The sequence below is a fragment of the Leptonotus elevatus genome, chromosome 20 (genome assembly GCF_054856555.1).
Source record: "Leptonotus elevatus isolate MCC_2025b chromosome 20, RoL_Lele_1.0, whole genome shotgun sequence".
Taxonomy (NCBI): Eukaryota; Metazoa; Chordata; class Actinopteri; order Syngnathiformes; family Syngnathidae; genus Leptonotus; species Leptonotus elevatus.
The window spans coordinates 15,817,842-15,840,316 of record NC_141258.1 but is presented as its reverse complement, the minus strand read 5'-3'; the positions used below and the strand labels follow the sequence as shown (position 1 = coordinate 15,840,316).

The 22,475-nt window shown below is 37.9% G+C and overlaps 1 protein-coding gene across 1 annotated transcript in view; it reads right to left on the bottom strand.

The window, feature by feature from the left end:
- ryr2a (ryanodine receptor 2a (cardiac)) overlaps window positions 1-22,475 on the bottom strand; it is a 221,846-nt gene that overhangs the window by 81,282 nt on the left and 118,089 nt on the right. Inside the window, exons 45-67 of the mRNA XM_086065047.1 lie at window positions 22,255-22,369; window positions 19,716-19,848; window positions 16,684-16,787; window positions 15,869-16,004; window positions 14,784-14,970; window positions 14,364-14,472; window positions 14,159-14,279; window positions 13,892-14,061; window positions 12,047-12,267; window positions 10,955-11,045; window positions 8,404-8,544; window positions 6,644-6,807; window positions 6,313-6,391; window positions 6,122-6,211; window positions 5,389-5,526; window positions 4,520-4,597; window positions 4,303-4,378; window positions 3,779-3,902; window positions 2,978-3,093; window positions 2,731-2,795; window positions 2,495-2,616; window positions 2,222-2,271; window positions 544-604 (exon numbers count right to left, since the gene is read on the bottom strand). Of these exons, the coding sequence (XP_085921173.1) occupies window positions 544-604; window positions 2,222-2,271; window positions 2,495-2,616; window positions 2,731-2,795; window positions 2,978-3,093; window positions 3,779-3,902; window positions 4,303-4,378; window positions 4,520-4,597; window positions 5,389-5,526; window positions 6,122-6,211; window positions 6,313-6,391; window positions 6,644-6,807; window positions 8,404-8,544; window positions 10,955-11,045; window positions 12,047-12,267; window positions 13,892-14,061; window positions 14,159-14,279; window positions 14,364-14,472; window positions 14,784-14,970; window positions 15,869-16,004; window positions 16,684-16,787; window positions 19,716-19,848; window positions 22,255-22,369 (2,691 nt within the window). The remainder of the gene's footprint in view (window positions 1-543; window positions 605-2,221; window positions 2,272-2,494; window positions 2,617-2,730; window positions 2,796-2,977; window positions 3,094-3,778; window positions 3,903-4,302; window positions 4,379-4,519; window positions 4,598-5,388; window positions 5,527-6,121; window positions 6,212-6,312; window positions 6,392-6,643; window positions 6,808-8,403; window positions 8,545-10,954; window positions 11,046-12,046; window positions 12,268-13,891; window positions 14,062-14,158; window positions 14,280-14,363; window positions 14,473-14,783; window positions 14,971-15,868; window positions 16,005-16,683; window positions 16,788-19,715; window positions 19,849-22,254; window positions 22,370-22,475) is intronic.

The window sequence follows — 22,475 nt, the reverse complement described above, 5'->3', positions numbered from 1 at the left end:
TAATAATTTCACCAAGAATGTATTAAAAAATGCTGACTGATATTGTAATATAATTTTTACCGATAATGTAATACCTTATTACATTATTATATTTTATATCATATCTCCGAAGTATTTTCGGCTGGGAGCAGTTCTTCTACTTTGATAAACTCTCCGCAGGGTTGATTTAACAATTATGTATGTGCTACTAGTGTTGGTCAATTATATGAAATCTCAATGAAAAACATTAAAGTTTGTGGTTGAAGGTAGCAAAAGGTGAGAAGGCTAAAGGGATTTATAAATGATTATATTTTTTTATATATTACATCCATCCATGATATAGTATTATATATTCTAATATTATTATATTATATACACAATTAAGGCACTTTATAGTGTAAAATTTAAATTAGATCTCAAATTAGTATTTGGTTGGTTTCAGTCCAGGGTTTGTATGATCATGTTCATACATGACTAAACAAACCGAGATTCTGTGCCTTTGGGTGTTGTGTGAGGTACTGGGTACTAGCACAACTTTATGATAAAATTACTTTTTTCCATTACCTGGCATCCAGACTTTGCCCTAGTATCTGCAAACAGTTTACAATCGATGTGGCATTATTACCTAAGAAATGAGAAATCAGGAAAAAATAAATGTCAAAGAGTTTGACACGATGGTCACATAGTACAAAACAGAAGCTGCTGAGGAGTGGAGGGTGGTAGGAGTGTACAAAATATCTTCCTTCATATACTGTATTTAATGTGCCTTCATTAAGTCTTTTCTACTTTAGAAACATTACCAAAACAGCCTATAAACATCTACTGTATACACAATATTATTTAAGCAGGTGGTGTAAAAGCCCTCTTCTCTGGACCCTCTTTCGTCCATCCCTCCATCTATCCATGCACCTACTTCTGCTTATTTGGGATTGGGTCAAGCAGGCAGCAGGCTAAGCAGGGAAGCCCTCCTCCCTCCTCCTTGGCCACTTTGTCCAGCTCTTTCAAGGAGATTATGCCCCTAGTCTCTCCATTGTGTCTTAGCTTTTCTTCGGGACGTCGTCTTGGTGGGACGTGCGTGAAAAACCTCACAAGGGAGACGTCAAAGAGGCATTTCTAACCAGAAGTTGCCACCATGGAGATAGCTCCTCCGACCAACCAGGCTCGATTTGAATGAGGACACAATGGACTACTATGTAAAATGTGGCCCATTTGACATCCATTGCAGCCTGATCATACTAGAAGGGGGATTACCACATTTGCGGTCCCTTCTCAAGGTTTCTCATTTTTCGCCTGTTGTGGCATATTTTAGTTTTTCCTTGCCCTCTTGTGGTTCGATTAGGGGATGATGTTGATATTTGTCAGCTGTGGGCATGTGAAACCCTTTGAGAATCTTGTGTGATTAAGGGCTATATAAATAAACTTGACTTCACTTAACAGATGTTCAAGCCACTTCATTTGGCTCTTCTCGCCCCTCACCTTTCTCCGATGACCAAGTTCCTCACCCTATTTCAAAGGTTGTGGCTGGACACCCTACGGTGGAAATCGGCAGCTTGTATCTTTGATCTCGTTCTTTTGGTCTCGACCTACAACTCATGACCATAGTTGTGGTTGTGGTATACATATGTTTTTGGGACCATGCCAATATTTAAAATAGAACGGTTTTATACGTTTTTGGGAGCAAATTAGTTAAAAGACAGACAGACAATGCCTTATCTTTGCACATTCTGGAAAACTGCAGGGGCTAGTTGATTCTCAACCTAAAGAACCCGGGAATAACTGACTCTGAGCCCCGAGCCATGCATGAGCAGAGGTGGGCGGGTCAAGCGTCGTTCCTCATCTGCAACAGTGGGCACACCCTTCTGTTATCGTCAGTCCGTCAATATTTCAAACTGAACCACATTGCAATCATAAAATCGGTCATTCCTCAGCGAAATGGACGTCAATCAATGTTTCCTTTATTTGAGGTGGGCATCTCTCAATGTTTCCGGCATTTCTCATTATTATTACAATAGGGTAAATGGTACTTAATTTACAGTATATAGCCCTTTTCCACCTTACAAGGCCCTCAAAGCGCTTTACATTTGATTACCGGTTCCAGTAATTCTTCAAATTACTATACAGTACTGGATTCATGCAAATCCAAATGTAACACTAGCTTTTTTGAAAACAAAGCGGGGTGGGGTTGGATGGGAGTTTGAGCTTGTGATCAGAAGTGCAAGCAATAGCCATAAACCGTTCTTACCAAATAAGGATATCCTATTTCTGACAAGTACTCCCAGTTTGCAGAAAAGACTAGAAAAAATAAATTGAGGAGGAAGAGGCAGGGAGGGAAGAACAAATGAAAAAAAACAGTTATGAGACACCCGAGAGGAATAAAGACAAAGGAGAATGAAAAACAAATCACTTGGATATAAATATTCCAACATCCAGACAATGCCTAGTTGAAATTTCAAGCATCAGTATGGGAGTTTTGCAAATACTGTTATCTTTGAAGGTATTTGCTAGTCACAATCACCTTGTTACCATCTCTTTCTCCTTGTTGGAAGCATGTCCACCGCTGCTAATTGGATGGATGGATGTGGATAGGAAATACAGACGATGGTTTTTGAAGTATTGATCCACCAATGGCAAGACAACCTGTGGGTTAAGTTGACAATCAATAAAAATGTAGAAACAAATGCTAGGGTCTAATATCATCGCTGGAAAAAAAAATTCATTGTTTTGTTGATTACAATGCTTCTGATTTCTGACCTTTCCAAAGAACTTCATCTGCTGTTCATAAGGATTCTTTACACCCTTTTGTCTTGTTCCTACGTCTAGAGAGAAAGACAAATGGTACACTTGTATTGTCTGCACTTTTTAGCCTATTGGCCCATTTTTTTTCAATGAACTACTTTAACTATGACTTTGACTATACTGAATAAAGCATAACATTTGCAAGAAGACTTGGACGCTGCTTTGATCAAGCAACTGTTAAGAAGACATTGAAGGGTCTCACCAAACTTCATCATGTGCTCATGGGCCTGGTCTACATATTTGATGAGCTGCTGAAGGAAGGTGTAGGCAAATCGTTTCTCTATGGCTGGTGAGTCCAACTCCTGTGACCTGACACCTCTGAAATAAATAAAGTCTCGATACAGATGTTGTTTGTATGGACGACCAAAACTGCCAAAATAAAAAATAGATAAATGACTAAATAAATAAACAAATAAATACAAGTGAAAATAAAAACGGATATACAAAATATAATTTAAAAATTTAATACAACAAAAAATAAATGTAATCAAAAAAAAATTCCATCTTCTCCTCCAATTTTACATTGTTTTTTTTTTATCATTGTAGTAATACTAATAAATAATGTTTGTATGTATTGTATATTTCATTTTTGCATTGTATATGTTTTTGCAGGGTGCCTGTGACTTGGTGATTGGCTCTGCTGGCTTCAACTTCTCCCAGCTGATACCCATTGACTAATTACAACTATGGCTCACATATAAGACAACAGAGCCCACACACCCCCACACACATGAATAGCCTGATGAAGCCCTAGGCCGAGGCGAAACGCGTTGTGTAAGTCAATAAATTGTGGCTCAATTTTCAACTGTGTGCAGTGGACTTTTCTCTTTTTTTATATTTAATTCTATTTATATATTTATTTTCATATTTATTTATTATATATATTGTAATGAATTTCAGCAGAAGGATAACGTGGCCAATTCTATTGAGGGTGGCACAATACACAAGGCAAATGTTCTTTTATTTTATGTATTGCATCAAAATCCATCTGTTGATTTCCTACCTTGACACAGTGTAACCGTTGATCTGGAGGAACTTGAGGATATCTTGTGCTTTTTGTCTGTCTTTCAATTTCTCTTTGGCAGTCAGTGTATCAAAGGGAACCAGTAAAGGGTGATTTCCTCCACCTGGTATACAGAGACAGCAAACTTAACAGATTACCAGTCCCAAGAAGATCAAGCACTGCACTGCAATACATTTGATTCAGCTTCATGTCATCATCATATATTTTCTCCTACTTTTCTATATTGTGTTGTTTTTGGTTGACTCCCATTTACCTGGAGTTTGAATATGACTGGTTAATTCGGAGCACAACAACATCCCGGTTATAGGAGGCAAGCACATATTTAGTTGCTCATTTTTACTTCATAGGTCACATGAGATGTGGAAAATATTTTGAAATGAATGATCTTGGTCTCGTTTTTTGTTCACATAAAAAAAAACGAACATGGGTATGCAGACCTTATATCCACTGTAAATAAAAAATTGTCATGCAAAAAAAAACACAGTGTAATTTTGATAGCACACCTTTGGCTTCTAGTTCAATCTTCTTTTTCCTGGCCCAGATGTTATGATAGTTCTCTGCAAGGAGCTCTGCCATTGACTGCAAATACATGTGAACGTTATATAGCATATGTTCAGTCATTCTGTAGTTCTCATACCAGATTTAGTCGGTTATCAGAATGTTTTCTTTTTTGTGGATTAATTTAATCAATGTTTAGATAATACAGTATATATTCAATACCTGTGTGTCTCTGGACAGTGTAACATTGCTCATATCAATAGGTCTGGGATTGAAACACTGAGCTCCTTCGAAGGACAGCTGGGGAACAAATTATTATTTTATTATTACAGCAACTTTTCTTAATTATCCATTTTCTATACTGCTTATCCTGTTCACGGTCAAATGTAGCTGGAGCCTATCGCTGATTTTGGGCAAAAGCCAGACTCCACACCAGACAATCACAGGGTAACTTTTCTTAATGCTCACATTATTATGAACAACATTGACTGACAGTTTTTTTCTCTATGAGAGTGTTTCAGTGATCTTGAAGCCACATTAAACAATCAATCAGGGAAAGACATTTTTATTTTCACAAAGTAGCAGATAGGTTCAGCTAATGTTAATAAGCAGGTGGCTATGACAAATCTGTTCAACCAGTGTGTGACTCATTGGTTTGAGTCACACATAATGAATCTGTACAGCCAACTAAAACTATATATATATATATATATATATATATATAATTTTTTTTAAGAACATGCAGGATAGAGAGTAAGACTAACGTAAAGACTAACGTAAAGACAAAGTACGAATTTCCTCTCAAACATTTTTACAACAATATAGTGTGCAATATGTATGGCTGCATTATTGCACAAAAGATTTATCATAATTTCTAAGAATATAAGATTAAGGCAGCAAGAACACATTTTTAAATCTTACCATTTCTAGGATCAAAACAAGCATTGGGTAAATGTAAACCATGCAAAAGAAGAACGCATGCCTATGCATGGTGGGGCTGGTGTATGTTCTAGTAGTGTATGATGTACTAACTTGTCTAACATACTGCAGCAGCTGAAAATGTATTGGGAAAACTGCAGTGAAATGTGTACCTGGCTGGCCAGTGATATTCTCCTAGATTTGTTATGAAGGGTGGCAGGGTCACTCTCTCGTATCCTGTTGATGCTCCATCCCCAAGAAAGCATGGTCTTGAGGGATTCTCTGATTGGCCAGCCATATAACTCTTTATCCTAAAGCCAATAAACCAACATGAGAAATCAGGTTTTCTCTAATTACAGCAATATTTAGTAATGGTCTTTAAAATATATTTTAAGGCTGCATTCCACTGTTGCCAACTTAGTGACTTTGTTATATTTGGAGACTTTTCCAACCACTCTAGTAGCTATTTTTTAGGGGGGAAAAATAAGGAAAAAATATATATTTAGCATGCATAGACTCATACCCCCAGCAATGAAAAACCTAGTACACACTAGTCAGAGCCCAAACTTCATGCTATTATGTTAAGTTAATAAGCTTGGATGCTAACCATGTTAATATTAAATGGTAAACCACAATGGCTTAATTAGGGATTCAAGCATTAACCATTATATACTTATTGAACTTAAAAAAAACTGAACTCAACATTTTTGGCAAATTATGCTTTCTATATTATCAACTTTGTATATAACATCACAAGTACATAAAGTATGTACATATGATTGTCAGTGCTGTTGTCATGTACACTGTCTTTGTACACTCTGTGGAATGTCATGTCCAAGTTTTGAACATTGGCCATACGTAAAAAAATAAAATAAATAACATTGAGCCAGATGTACAATATATTACCTTATCAGAGAGTGTTTTAAAAGGCTTTAATAAATTGTGGCTCCTGGATATTTCACATGTATTTTCCCCATATGACCAGCCATTGGAAAACTGGAGAAAAAAAACAAAAAAAAACAGTAACAATACAAAACAAAAACATCAAAACATTTAACAAGTGTTTAATTAATCTGATGATATGCATATATACTAACCTTTTCAAAACACCACTTCTCATGGTTATGCTCTGCATATCTCGTTATGAAAATGTCACATTTTTCTGGTACAGTCACACTATAAAATAGAAAACAGTAATAGTAAGAAAAGTTCAAAGCTACACAGTTCTATCACATTTAACCACTGTGTTTTCTTAAGTCTGGTCTGGTACTAAATATGGTATATAAAATGGACCAAGGCAAAAACACTTCCTTACATATTTTGGGAGAAAAAAACTCTGCAATATTAAGAATACTGTATATCATTGTCAAAACATTTAACACATCTGACAGTTATTGAAAAGTATGAAAATAAATGCAAAATGTATACTTGGAAGTGTCTGCTGGCTGTGGAGTAAAGTTTCCGTCAGAGTCCATAGATGATTGTTTGTCCATCATGGCCATGTAGTTTGACTCCATATAATCCGGAGGAAGAGCTCCCCCCACTGCACTTAGGCATGACAATGCAACCTTAAACAGCTCCTGGTCATATGGCTAACAAACAAATACACACATATATCACATTTTAACCCTTTCACGGACAGTGGTTACTACAGTGGACAGCTATTAAAACATTTTCTCCTATATAAATGATTATTTTTACTACAGTTGGCCATTAGCCACTCCAATGGACACTAGTGTAGTCTTGACATACATTGCCATCAAGTGGTCAATGTTTGTAAGTGCAAAAAAAAAGAAAAAAAGGCCTGCTCTCTACAGTAACAAAAAGGCTGACTTTCAGCGGCATACAAATTCAGAGAGTATTGCTACTACTCCAGACAGGTAAACTTCAAAAGCCAACTTGAGCTACCGGTACTATTACTGCACACGTTTTGATGAGTGACTGGGAGATGAAAGAATCACCAAGTGATTTTATAGTCATGATAGACGATAAAATGACCGACCAAGTGTTTTTCTTTGTCACTGCTGTTACTATTAGGGGTCGAGTGGCTTGGTTAGTATAGTCATCTCCCATCCCAGAGGTTGTGGGTTTGATCCCCGGCCACTGAGCAATAGGGATTTAACGATAATGGCAATATCGTGATATTGCGATATTAAAACTGCCACAATATCGTCGTCATCATGTCACAATATTAAAGCAGCACATCTGTTAAAAAAGTCAGGTTGATTTCCATTTGTGCAGTTCTAGCACCGTCTGGTAGCTAGTTTTTTAGTGCAGTTAAATTTTCATGAGGGACGTTTTTGCCCTTCTATGTTTAAAATCCATGCTAATTGTCAGATGAAGGGGAACGTAATATGCTTGTGAACCGAGTCAATATGTGGAGGAACTCAATGTGTGCATACATTAGCAAATACGAAGTGTTATTAGAGATTGTAGGTTGTTTATATGCGTTGCTGTAATGTAAAAAAGCACAATGTTGTGCTTTTTTTGGTATGTACTTATTTTTTTACAATATTGGGACCTTTTTTTAATATCGCCAAACTCCCAACATTGTTGTGATAATTAGCGTATTGTGAGCAGGTGCGCATGAGTAGTAAAAATAGTCATGTGGCCAAGGGAGCCTACGGTCGATAGGTCAAAGTCAAGTCAACAGCCACAACGACCTTTTCCTAGGGTTAAGCAGAATAAAAAGACTAATAAGGCATCAAAGTCCATTTACAGTATTACTAGTGAGACTTTTATTTTGAAGTTGGCATAGCAGCATGTTGCATTATATGAACAACCGTTATAGTGTAGTCTTGGTGTCGATGCGCTGCGGTTTCGACAGTCTGTCAAAATGTCATTACATAAAAGTGGTATGTGGTGTAAAAAAATAATGGCCACTTCTGTTTGTGCTGACTGATCCTCCTCCATTTATCTTACTTTGTCCTCTGTTGCCTTTGCTGCCTCCTGCCATCCGAAACATTGACTCATTTTCTCTTTTTAAAACGAGAATCAAAACTCATCTGTTCAAGATTGTTTACTTTCTGTCTTGAATGTGCAATTTTACTGCCACATATATCGTATATTTATTCATTGCTTATAATATGAATCACTGTTTACATGTACCTCGTACAAACCACAAACATTTCTGAAAAAAATGTCAAGTATCATTAGGTTAAGTTAAATTGGGCTCATTACTTGCATACCTTATGAGAAAGAGCATCAAATATTCCCCAAAATAATTTCCTGGAAAGGTGAAGTTCTTCATCAGTTGAGGCACCAAAACTGCTCCAGCCTCCAGCTAGGCAGTAGTACTTCCAGCAACGCTCAAAGTGATTAGTCAAAAGCTGTTGAAAGTCAAAAATAATATTCATCCTTCTGCACTAATGCTGACAAACACAACACCGCATATTCGGAAAAAAAGAATAATAATAATGAAAGCAGTCGATCAAAATAAATTTGACAATTAAAAGGTCAAGACAAAATAAAAACTAACTAATGAAAATTCCAAACTATTATAAACCTGCTGCCCAACCACTGTCTGGCATCCTGAGCCAAATTTTAAAGGAACAGTAATGTGAAAAGTCAACGTTTTGGAGCTTTTAGCCATGTTAAAATGCTAATTCCTCACCAAAAACATCACGAAGTGGTGTTTTCCTCCATTCGCCCCTCTATGAAAAATTCTAGGTCATTCTGCTCTCCAAGCACTAGCCCCTCCCAACCCGAGAAAACGAGTGGGTGCTCGCTCTATGACGTCATAGGCGCGGACCCACTCCCGCACCGCCTGTGCAAACCAAACACTCTTTCTCTGAGACCTCCATGCTCACAGGAGAGTGATAAAAGTAGCCTTTATCAGTAAACATTCTGTCCAAATGAATTCAAAGCAATCAATTATCCTTCACATTTGCAAAGCCAAAGTGCAATGCCAATTAGCCGTCTTAAAATCCCAGAAAGGTCTTGGCTGACACTTGTGTAAACTACAAGTAACATTTCTGCATTGTTAAACCTAACTAAATGAATGGTGTAGCGGTTAGCGTGCGCACCCTGTAAGCAGAAGGTCCCGGGTTACGTCACACTCAGGGTCCCCCCACCCCCTCACTACGATTTCTTGCGGCAAAGGAGCAGTTTTGTTTCAAATGATTATTAAAGAATTGAACATCCATCCAATTTACACATTTAAAGAAGACGGTTTTACTACAAGGGTTGGCTTGTGTGATCACTCAAAGGACTGTTCGAACGCAGCTCTCCAGTGGGCGGTGCGAGCAGCAGCAACCACATTGGGAGAGGTGCGGTTATACTGAACCGGGCGTTTTACTTCCGGGTTAGAAAAATAGCCAGCAAAATACCTAATATTTCCTAAAAAATTACATCACCATGGTGTCAAAGGTAAGATTTTATCATTATATGCCTATAGTTAACTGTGGAAGGGATTAAAATGCCAAGATGCATCCCCTTTAACCTGAGTCTGATCCAGGAAATGGTGCTGATTCTATGGAAAACCTCTTGTATAGTACCAATACTGAAAAAATACACCTCTGGTCTCAACCACCTGCTGCGATGTGTCACATGACATTAAGGTAACGGAGAGATTGGTTCTGGCCTACCTATGACCAAAGATGAACCTGCTCAGTAGCCTCTGCAGTTGGCCTTTCAGCACCCTGTTGGTGTGGATGATGCTGTCATCTATCTCCTGCATCATGCTTACTCAGACCTGGGTAGTATCAAAGTTACTGTGGGGGTATGTTCTTTGACATCTCCAGTGCCTTCAAAATAACATCCAACCTTGAGTGAGAATCTGCTTTGGATGGGTGTTTTTATCATCCAACTTCTCCTGGGTCACAAACTACTTATCAAACATTGGTCTCAAACTCAGGTCCTCGAAGGGCACAGTCTTGTGTGTTTTAGAGGTTTCCCTTCTCCAACACAACCTAACCTAATAGTCCATGGTTGCAAGTGCCATTTACCTTACTGTACTTTGCTTGGGAAGAGCCTTAATGGCAGGGAAACCAAACAGATCAATACATCCATTAAGAAGGCCGGTGACACCATTTTTTAAATCATGGATTTTACAGCAAAGAAACAACATGCAATCGGGAGAGTCACCCACGCCGTGCTCTCGTCATTCACCAGACGCATTCAAGAGTTTTGATTGTCCTTTTGGGAACGCTACGAAGACTTACCTTGCTTTCTTTATACGCGTTTCACATTGCTTGGCAGAGAGCCTTCCGCCATTCAGTCACTACGCACTGAATGTGTTGCGACGTAAATATCAATGACAATTGTAAGTTCAAATAAAGTTTCTACAAAATGTATTAAACAGGAAATTATTTTTGTAAAATGAATCTCATAGTCATGTTAGTAACAACCAAATAAATAATATAGAGCAAACTTGTTATTACAATCAGGGTTCCTTTTAACGGTGGAAAATGTTTTGATGTGAATTATGTTGGTCAATTCGATTTTTTCATCAGAAAAATCTGGCTTTTGAACACGATATGTAGACTGGGTATACTCACTGTAGCCATATCATGCACTAGTTTCACAAGTAATTTGTTATAGAAAAAAATTATGTTTGTAAATTTTGTATGCATTGTAACATTGTATAAAATAAAATTTAAAAAAAGGGGGGGATTTATACAACTTGAAAATAAAATGTAAAACACATCATTTACACATCAAATAGTATTTATCAAATAGAAAAACTATTTGTGAATAGATTCAATGCATGTGAATAAGATCAATTCATGTGTTACTCACTTTCAAAGGCATCTTGGTATGTTCATTAAGCAGGGGAATGTCAAACACAAGCCTCCTTAACAGATGTTGCATCATTGAAGGCCTCAGTTTACTGCAGAAAAAAAAGAAACTAAGTTAAATGTGAATAGAAAAAAACAACAGGGTTAGGGTAGGACTCATTTGCTAACAGTTTTCGTACACAATTACAGTTGTTCAACTCACACTCTTTTCAAGAAAAATATGGTTTGTGTGCTGTGGAAATATTGTGGACGTGTGGACCGCCCAAAAATATTTCAATAGTTTTTCTTTGCTTGATGTGCTCCAGTAGCCCGGGCAAGGGTAAATATTAACCCACACGAAGCTTAAAAGTACATTTACATTATGTAGCAACATATATGGCTTTGAACGTGGGTGTGATTGATTCATTGATGATTGGCCATGTTTTGTAAATACAAATAAATATGAATGCTACAAGCAGCAATAAATGGGCCTTGGGAGCTCCATTTCAATGGTGACTCAAGTCCCCTGCTGTCTAGTATACGTGCTTCAGAATGCAAAAACGTGGGAAATGTTGAATTTGACATTGTTATCTCTGTCATTTTGCAACGTGTGAACTAACCTGAACTTGGTTTGAATTGACCAAAGTGGGTCTGTCCTATTTCTGAACACAACTTGATTATCTTCTTTGTGGAGTTTGGCACTTTTTTAGTCGCGACTGCCACCTCGGGCCTAAAACTAAAAACTTTGTTTTTTGTTGGAGTCTGAGCTGGAGTTTGGGTTGTGCCTTGCAAGCTGGCCTCTTGTTTTTGGGGGGTTTGTTTTTCAGTTGTTTTTTTTTTCTGTTTCCATCCCAATTGTATTGTACGCTAACACTAAATGTCCTTGGGGATGAGCATGACGTCTCCTTCCACCACTCAACCCCTCCCCACCCCCAAGAAACTATGGAGTGTTTAATCTTTAATATTAACAGATTAATATTTATACTTTATAATATAATATTTAAATATTAACCTTTAATATTAACGGAGAGCCTACAGCTGGTCAATATTCAAACTTGAAGTGCTTCAAAACTAACTTTTAAAATGGTTTTATAATTGTAAAATGTCTTCTTACCCACAAACTGCTAGAAGACACTCTTCAATGGAATCCCGCTGGGCTTTGGTAAGGCAGCAGCCTTTCGACAGACGGTAAACCGTGTGAAGCAGTGAATCGATCAGTGATGCAAATGACTCTGTCCCCGCAAACAGTGGGGCACATTTCGTCAGTAATGGTAATACTGCTGTGCAGAGATATCTGTTGAGGGCAAGAGCCATATCCGTGGAACTAAGAGCTGCCTAACACAAAGAGAATCATGGAACAAAAGGGGGAGACAAATATTAACACCACAAAGCCATATCGTACAAATTAGTGGACAAATGAAACTCCCAAGTAAATGATAAATGATGATGAATTTAGGATAAACTGTGTTCCATATTATTAGGCATTTGCTTTTTTTGTGATTTGCAGTGAATAAAATTGTATGTGGAAAAAAAGTTAATTGCCAAATAGCTAACTCCCCATTTTTCCAGCCCAAAACATTGCTGACTTCACACCCTTGTTGAGACATGATGGCCTTCCAGCAACCACGCAGAATACCATACGTCTGGACCATTCCAAGTAGCACAGCATTGAAGCAGTGAATACAACCGTTTTGAAAATGAAAATTAATGAACAATTTATTTGAGCCGACTGCAAAGGTGTTTCCTTGTGAAATTGGTTAAATGTGCCAGAAATATGGGTTTATGCATGACTAAAAGCCTTTGGAGATTACTGCATTGAGATGGTCTTGGGATTCCAGGGACACCAGCAGGTTCATTTACCTGCTTGCTGCTAATCAGTGGCTTTTAACAGCTACTGGCATCATACATACATACATAAATACATACAATACATCTGTCTGGCAGAGACTAGAATAGGCAGGAGAAAGAGCATAGCTATATGTAAAAATGTTACAGTGTAATTCCTAAGTGATCAATTATGTACCTTTGTGAAATCACTGATTGTAAATTAAAGATTAAATTCTAGACATCAATGACATCTTAAGTTGAAATCCATGCTAGTATTTTATGAGTCATAATAAAATATTTTTAAAATGTCAATGCTCCAAAATTCTTAATTGCATTTGTCAACGAGACGTGCAATTTCTGAAGAAATTGCATGTGAATGCTGAAAGATAAATGCTAATATTTGAATGCATGTGTAATGCTTCATTATAATAATAAAGTGAAATTACATTGAATATAATGGATGTTAAATAATTGGACAATGATTATTATATGATATGAAATTGAAATTGTACTAAAATCTGCTCCAACCAGGATTCAAACACTGGTCTCCCACGCCCCAGTCTCTTTCTTTAGCCATTGGACTATTGTTTCCTTAGAAAAATTAACCACTGAGCTAACGGATTTGTTAAAAGCCATGAAACACTGCGTAATTATATTGAATAATGTTGTATAAAACTGAAAGCTATCATTGAAGCTGAATAGGGACATTAGAAGGTTAATCATTTATGTGAAATCATAATGTATTTCCCATTTATGATAGTCATTAGGTGCTTTGACATATCACTTAGCATAATGTCTATGAACATTGCAGTGTACTGACAGAGGTGGGATTTGAACTCCCAACCTCCTGGATACTGGACAACGCACCTTACCAACTATGCAACTAGGCAGTATCAAACACCTGCAAATGATGATGAGAAAGAATCGGAATAATGTTAGTTTGAATGCTTTTAGCAATCACACAATTAAAGCTTTATGCCGATTGACTGCAGAACCCTGACTTGGTTAATCCCAAGAACCATTTTACAAGTAAGAATTACATTATATTAATGTTTGTGACAACTTCTGAAGAACCCCAACACAACAGAAATATTAAACAAAAGACAACACACGTAAAACTACCCAAACTAACAGTGTCTAGTGAAGCTGCAGCTCTGAGGTCTGGTAGGAAGCCGACTTCGAGCAGGTGAAGGAGGAAATTCTGGTCTTGCACACCATATACCCGGTCCAAAAACAGCACCATTGCCGCTTTATGATCCGGACAGAAGCCAGCTGACATGTCTGGCTCCAACACCACCCCATCTAGGTATGAAAATATGTTGGTATTATATGTATCCAGTTTTCACTCTTATCTAACAGATGATGCTAACATTGATACTGATACAGTCGGTGCACTTACCTTTTGTCAGGCTTGGTATTGAGAATGGAATGCAGATGACACCCACAAGATCTTCAATGGGAATGAGAGACCTTAGAATGGCTCTGATGCGAATTGCTTCCCCTTTACCAGCATTTATCAACTGATGCAAAAGGTTTATAGTGATAGATTAGATTACAATCCATTTGTGAGTGTGTTTGTGCAGACACATTGTTGTTTCACTCACATGCATCTCTGGACCACAACGTCCCAGCAGGTCAATAAGAGCTGCATAGAAGGTCATAATGGCATTCCCTAAGTGGATGGTATCGTCTTCTTCCTGTAACCTATCATTGCTATATACATATGCATGTGCACACACAAATAGTTGGTTAAAACTTGAACTCTAAAGTACGGCTTATTGATTTGTATTTTATAACATTATTTTTTTTGTATTTCAATAACAGCATATATTAGGAAGAAAATAAAAACCTATGCAGATGAAATGTTTGGATAAAGATACAGTAATTCATTCATAACTCGCTGGTTATACACTGGTTTGTGTAAAATGAGAATAAACTGCACACTATAAATGAAAATTCTCAGAATACAATAAATGCAATATAATCAGTATGTGTGGTGTGTTTCATTTGGTGCATTATCTTACAGAATATTGCTGCTTTCTGATGCAGAGGAAGGCCCATCTCTTAAGAGATCGAGGGAAATCTTAATTGCTTCTTCCATCGTGGCCAACAACCCATCACCACCTTCTCCTCGAAGCGCTGGTCCAAAACATTCCGGTCGGCGGATAAGAAGTCTCACCACAACGTTAGCATTCTCTTCAACACTTTCACCTATCCCAGAAGAGAAAGCATTCCATCTCAATACCAAGCACTGCTTAATTCATTCACTCCCAGCCATTTTCACTGAAGCATCTCACTTTGCTCCCGGCTGTTTTACTGGATTTTGACTGATTTTGACAGAATATTGTGTTTTATCGCTATAAAAACACGGAACTAGGGCTGCACAATATTGGAAAATCATGCGATATAGTTGCTGAATATAGCAATATCGATATTATTGCGATATTTAACATGTATCTAAAGAAATGACATTTTTATTATTTAATGAAATAATTACTTTTTTTTGATGCAGCAAAATAGGCAAAGTCAATATAATCTTAGTTAATTAATTAAACTACTCACTCTAAAAACTGTTGGTAAAAATGGACCGAACCTCTACTTGGGTCAATTTGACCCAACTTTAAGTCAAGAAATGGGTCTTTCAGCGTAAAACAACTCGTAAATATAAAGTAATAACTACTATTGGTTTAAGCAACTTCTTCAGGTTAGAAGCTGCAGAAGCTTCTGTATGCTCTAGCACAGAGGTGCCCATGTCCGATCCTCGAGAGCCTCTATCCAGCTTGTTTTCCATGTCTCCCTCCTCCATTGCAGCTGAATCCAATGATCAGCTCATCAGCAAGTTTTGCAGAAGCTAACGATCCTGATTATGAATCAGGTGTGTTGGTGAAGAGAAACATGGAAAACAGGCTGGATAGGGGCTCTCGAGGACCGGACTTGGGCACGCCTGCTCTACCATAAAAAAAACAAAAACAAAAATTGTATAAATATGTTTTTGGGGAGTGAAGGACAAAGTATTAAAAAATACATATTTCTATGTTTTGGGGATTGAATGAGTTAAGAAAGAAGAGAAAAACAATGGTGCATAAATAAATAATCACAAAATGTTTACCATTGCAAAATACAGCAAAACGCAAGAAATCAAGGTAGCGTTCTCCTTCTACAGGGTTCCAGCCAATGTCAGGATATCCTTTAGACACCAACATCATGCAACTCTGCAGCCCACAGCCAGCCAGATACTGAACCACCTGAAAAGACAAATAATAGAATGTATTTATACTGATCAACAAAAATAAACACATACGCATCAAAATCCATTTTATTCTAGGGGTGTGCTCAAAAAAAATCGATACGGCAATATATCGTTGCGGGCCTCTTTGCAATACACGTATTAATAAGGAGGTGTCAGAATCGATATTGCACATTCATTCATAAGGTTTCCCGGCGTGTCGCTGAAATTTGTTCCTTGCTGTACATTTCAAGGAGGCACGCTGCTGGCGGGAAACCGGAAGTACTGCTAACATTACAAGAGGAAAACATTTTTGTCTTTCAGCATAATACAATTATCGTTTGGGTATACAGATGACCATTTCCATAAAAATATATGTAATGTAATGTATAATATCGTTATGTACCATAATGCCCAATGTGGTGGGACCCAACATGGCTGCCACACTCAAGTTATCACTAACTCGCAATAAGAGCAAAGCTGATTCCCATATTCAAATTGAGCAGAACAGTGATCGAGTCAGCGCAAATTTTTTTTAAACGGCATGGGACCTTTCAGTAATTGTCAATTGTATGATGATGGTTTCAAAACCCCAACACAGTATGTACATTAACTAAGTGAGTTAAACATTTCTCTGGCAAATCCACACGTGTGAGGGTACACATTCTAATCCTAATTATACATATGATGAACTTCACCTTCTCCAAATCCGGCTCTCTCAAAGCAAGGGCCAACTCGTTGTTATCCATCACTGATGCTGCAGCCACATCAAGAGGGGTGGCTCCTCGCATCGATGGAGATGCTGAGGAGAACACAGGTTAGTACATACATCATAGACACAACCATTTACTGTATTTCTTCAAATATAAATAAAATATGCAGTGAAACATCTAAGGATACTAAATTGTGTCCAAAATTCTGGGAAAAAAAAGATGAAAAAAATAATAAAAAACAATACACATGCAAATGCTTGAAATCTGATTACAAAAAAAGCTACTATATATTATATATTATGAACTGTGTAAATATTGTAATGTTTAATTATATCCAATAATTTAATGACATTTTCGTACATTTGTTTTATTAATAATGAATATACATTGATAAGCCTGCACAATGTATTGAGATCCACAAGGTGTCTAAAATTGTCCACCAAATATATTTATACCAGGAGCCCTTTCTTCGTGCCCAGTGCAGGTCACAGTACGTATTATGTCTTTTCATATTTTTGCAAACACATGCAGTTAGGAATACTTGTTTATTTTTTTGACATTTGCGCCATTGTGGGCGTGAACCGAAATGCTTCCTGGCCAAAGGAGAAGGACCCACTAATTTCCTTTAAATTCAGTGCGCTCATGTTCAACCACTGTTGCACCACCTATGCCACAACTTAGACCTGCTTCCAGCAGGCATAAAATGTTATCTACTTTAAGCCTCCAAATTGTAAGGTGCGCAGGCGAGGCGTGTGTTAAAGCAAGACTCTGTTTATTAAAAATTAACCAGCTATTCTGTGAAATGGTTTATTTAAACTCTTTCCTGAAATTTTTTGTCAATTTACGTTTAGTGATTACGATTTTATAGTACTTCTTAGGGATATATTTGCATTAGGTACAGTAACTGCCATTTTTGGACAATCACGTGATCATCGTGACGTAACACGTGCTGTACACACGCATAAAATAATGTTTTAAAGAAAATGTTCTCAGCCCGCCGGAACAGCGAGCATTGTGCAGCATGGTCTGCTCAATTCACCAATGCGATAAACAAGGCTTGCACCTGCACAAAAATCAAGGGGTGCCAGTTTTCATGGCCGAACTCTTGTGTGTTGTCTACGAAGATAAGTGTTGATTGGCGATATATAACACATTTTTTTTCCACAATATGAAACAATTCCTAGGTGTCTAAATAACACAACGATCAAAATTACACTACACTTTGCAGTAAAATTGTTCTGGCATAATAAGTCATATGGCTCCACCACACTGCATGATTTACTAGCCCAATAGCACAGCTCCCAGTAATAATCTCCCAGTCTTTAGTAACCATGAGTTACTGGCTGTTGTTTTGGCTCTTCAGGAGTGGAGGAATTGGTTGGAGGGTCCTACTCACCCACTCTTTGTCTGGAGGAACCACAAGAACCTCTCCTACATGTGCTCCACCACAGACTCAATTCTCATCAGTCACTGTGGGCTCTTTTCTTCACTGGATTCGATCGACTTCGCCCTTGCCCACCGTCTGATCCGACAATGTTCTGCCCAATACTCTCTCCAGACTTCATTCAACACCATGATACCATGTCTAAGACTATATGATTCCTGTGGCCAAAGTTGTGAGGGTGCTTCAATGGGAAGTGTAGAAGAGGATACACCGGTGGCTAAACTCATAGTTGACTATAGGATCTTTGAGCAGAGGTTTTACATGGATCTAAGAATGTCTGGATCTGGCAACAACACTTTTGGGAGTCTACCATCCTTCCAGATGCAAAGAAATCTATTGCAGGAATCTATTGCTGCAGTGTCTGTACCCGCAAAAAGGCACCATCAACATTGGGTTTCTGTTGGTCTTTTTCACCCTCTTCCCATCTAATTATAGCCATGGTCCCACATCACCTCAGATTTTGTCTTTTTTTTTACTGGCCTTTGAGAGGAAATACAGTCAACCTTACAATTGTGGACAACTGTTGGAAAATAATGTGTTTAATTGCCTTGTCCAAGCTCACTCCCCTGTTAGTCTGCAGAGCTCCTAGAATGCCACGTGTTTTGAGTCCATGGTGTTCCCTGTGACGTGATCTCAGACAATGGTTCCCACTTCACTTTTATAGTCAGAAATGCATTTCCACGGGCGTTCCTGTTAGCTTCTCATCGGGATACTAGCCAACCAATCAATACCTGGAGGCAGCCATATGTTGAGTATGCCATAAAGATCCTGCTTCCTCGTCAACACACCTTCCTTGGACATCCCTCATCTGTTGTAACACAGATTGTCTGCATTCATGATAGTTTCCAGCTCCCCTTGTTCCATTACCATCAGCTGAAAGTTTCTGTCCCCTCTGTTCATCATCTTGACAAGCAGAGTAGGCTGCCTGGAGGTGACCGCTGGGGAGGTAGGGATTACTGTCATAAACCACAGAGTTGTGTTTTGTTTGTATCTCCTGTCAGTTGGCTTTACTTTTTTTTTCTTTGTTCTCCATGTTGGCGCATAGAGGAGTTAAGCAAGGAGGTGTGCATCGGGGAGCTACAGTAATCAGCTCCCATTTTCAAGCTCCGTAGATACACAAGGAAAACGCCAGATCGTTCCTTTGACTTACTTTCCGTTTCTGTGCTACACTCTGTCTTGCACAAATATTGGATACTGCTTCAGGTTGGATGTTTATTCGTTTTGTTTACACTCGTAAGTTTTTGCGTTTTCTTGGTATACTTGCTCTACTCCTTTCTTGTTCAGTAGCTGTTTCTTTTGTGCTTCATATTTCACTATTTTCTCTTCAGTATCATTTTGCGTTTATTGATCTTTTATTTTTGTACATTGTTTAAATATAAGTACCCTACTGTACACAGTAGCTCTTTTTTAGTAGGAGTTAAGAATTTTTCTTTTTTGTACTTTGTTTGCACATACTGTACTTACTCGCCAGTAGCACCTTTTGTTTGATCTTTTTGGGAATAAAGTTACTCACTATGCCTGCCGTGATGTCAAGCTTAGTCGCAAACTACAACTTACAATCACAGTCACTCACCAAGGCCTACGCTGCTGTTCCCCAGCAAGTAGCTGAGATGGTCAAACATGGCTTTCTGGTTTTGACGGCTGATTCGACAGAAGTAACAAAGAAAACGACAACAGTTGGCCACCATTTTAGGAAAGGCGATTTCCTGTAAAACAAACCCAAATATAAGATATTGCTATTTCCAAAAATAGGAAATAAAACCCTGCACACCTCTGTCAGCGAAATGCCAATGGGAAGGGGACTCTTCTTATATATTTTAATTTCCAAATAAAATGATATTTATTTATTTATTTATTTATGTTTTCATATTATGTGCAGCACTTTGTTACAGCTGTGGTTTTTGTTAACGTGTTCTAGATATAAACCTGTGCTGACTAACATACACTGTGTAATTTTAAAAAAAATCGTTGTAAAAGGAGATCAACTCTGAATGTTCTGAACTCTGTTTACATATGTTGTATTGAGCAGATTAATGCTGTCCAGAGGAGTCAAAGCATGAGTGTAGATCAACTTCCCAAAGCTAATGTAATTTTTTCTTTTTTCTTTTCTTTTTTCTTTTTAGGAGAGATAGAATCAACAGTGCCTCTGCTGGTTGCAGCAAAACACTGCACTCCACTTTGCGCTTTGCCATTGTTTCAAGGTGGAATTAATCAACAATCAATTCTCCACAGTCAAAATAATTCTTCATGATTAGTTAATTGATTTATATTTTGTCGTTATTAGGATTCTCACAGGATCACACCTAACACTGCTGGCCAAACTAAACAATCTAGTTTTACATAGGGATGTAATCCAAACATCACAATACAATAAATATCACTGATGGACCTCACAATATACAATAATTATCACAATATTGGGAGGTTGGCGATACACCCACTTTCTTGACCATGACTTGACCCTGCTCGAATGGCCAGGCAAATAAAATTTGTTTATTTGCTGTGACGTATTCTTCGTGAGCAAAGTCACTTTTCGGCGCCGGAAGTTTATCATCACACGAATTATCAAGTTTTTACTGCAATGTCGTAAGTCATTTACTACTGTATCTCTTCAAGTAGCCATGTTGAATTGACTCTGTATCCGCGCATCGCTAATGTTTACTCATTGACTTACATATGAATATTATATATTTCATATGCACATCCGTGTCTTTACTACTCTTCCACACATACGTCTTAGCTTTTATGACATCATGTCCGCTCTTCACTGATTGGATCTTTTCACTGTCACGATATGGATGCCGACAGTGACGAGACTCATCCGCTGGTTACAGCGATGAGTCTCCAGGCTATCAAAAACTCATGATATTTGTTTAAAAAAGGCTACGTTCACAATGCAGGGCGTAATGCCCAATTCAGATTTTTTGTTAAATCCGATCTTTTTGTGGACTGTTCACATTACAAAAACAAATTCGAAAGAGTCGAGTGATGTGCACCCAAAACAAACAAGGTCACGTTGCAGAGTTTACGGAAATTAACATGGCCCTGATGCAACGTTTTCCCTCCAGCCAAGATGCCAAGGCAAGCGACCTTTATCAGTGCCATATACAAATTTAGCTGTGCCAACGCGGGCTATTGATTGGTGGACAAGTGGACTCCTTTCGCGGACGTGTTAGGTGTTGGACTCATGCGTCTTGCCTGCATAAATTATGCAAATTGAACCGTGCGAACGCCCGTTCACGATTGGTGGACTGTTTTCACGCTCGCTCATGTTTGGCTGCTGTCCTTGGCTTCCTCGAGCGTCAGTGTTTACAATCAGAGCAGAAACCTGTAGAACTCATTTTTTTCCCCATCTCATAACGCCAGAGTAGCGAGGTTAGAAGAGGTAGAAATATTTTGGGGGCTCCCCGATATCTTCATTTCATTGAAAAAGATGTCGTGTCATTGACGTGTGTGATGAATCGTGTGCAGGGCTGAATTTCTACCACAAATGTCAATTGTATGCTCCATGTTTCAAGTGTGATTAAATTAAAGACAAATAAAAAGTTAACACTGTTACTCAAAACAACTTTATATTCACAGATGTGTCAGTACAAAGAAATAGGCTTAGCCAGTCTATGTCACATATTATTCTTGCGCTCATATTGGCTTAGCGGCGCCAAGTATATTGGTCTATGTAGTTCACAATGCTGTATTCGACTGAAGTGGGCAAAAAGTAATGTTTTTTGATGGAGATGTTAAAACATTTGCTGGTAAGACTGATTAATGGGAGTGATAACCTGTGGTCAAAACATTCCTAATTAAAATTAAACCGCACTAATAAACTAACCACCACAGGGTGCTAAAACTGAACAAATGGAATACAACTTTGCCTTTTTAACAGATGTGCTGCTTGTAATATAATGACATGACAACAGCAATATCATGACTATTTTAACATCACAATATTTAAGTTATTGTTACATCCCTAGTCTTACTCTACCTAAAATTAAATTTAAGACAGAGTTTTGTCTGTGTTGGTTAACATTTATCTTTTAATACTTGTGTAACAAGAATGTTGATTAAACGAAAATGAATGCACAAGGCACCTGATTTCAAGCAGCCCTCCATACCTTAGAAACTCCTCCACTGAGTACGTTCACCATGACCTCCATGACAGTCTCATGCATCCCCAGAGCTCTCATCAAGTTAGGATGCTGGTAAAACACTTTGTTGTTCATAATATCACTGCAGAAGAAAATATTCATGTTGTTATACTTTTTGCTCTTTCTTTCCATTCAAATATGAACACTTGCTTCCTTCAGATATCCAGGTTGAAAAAGGCCACAAATGG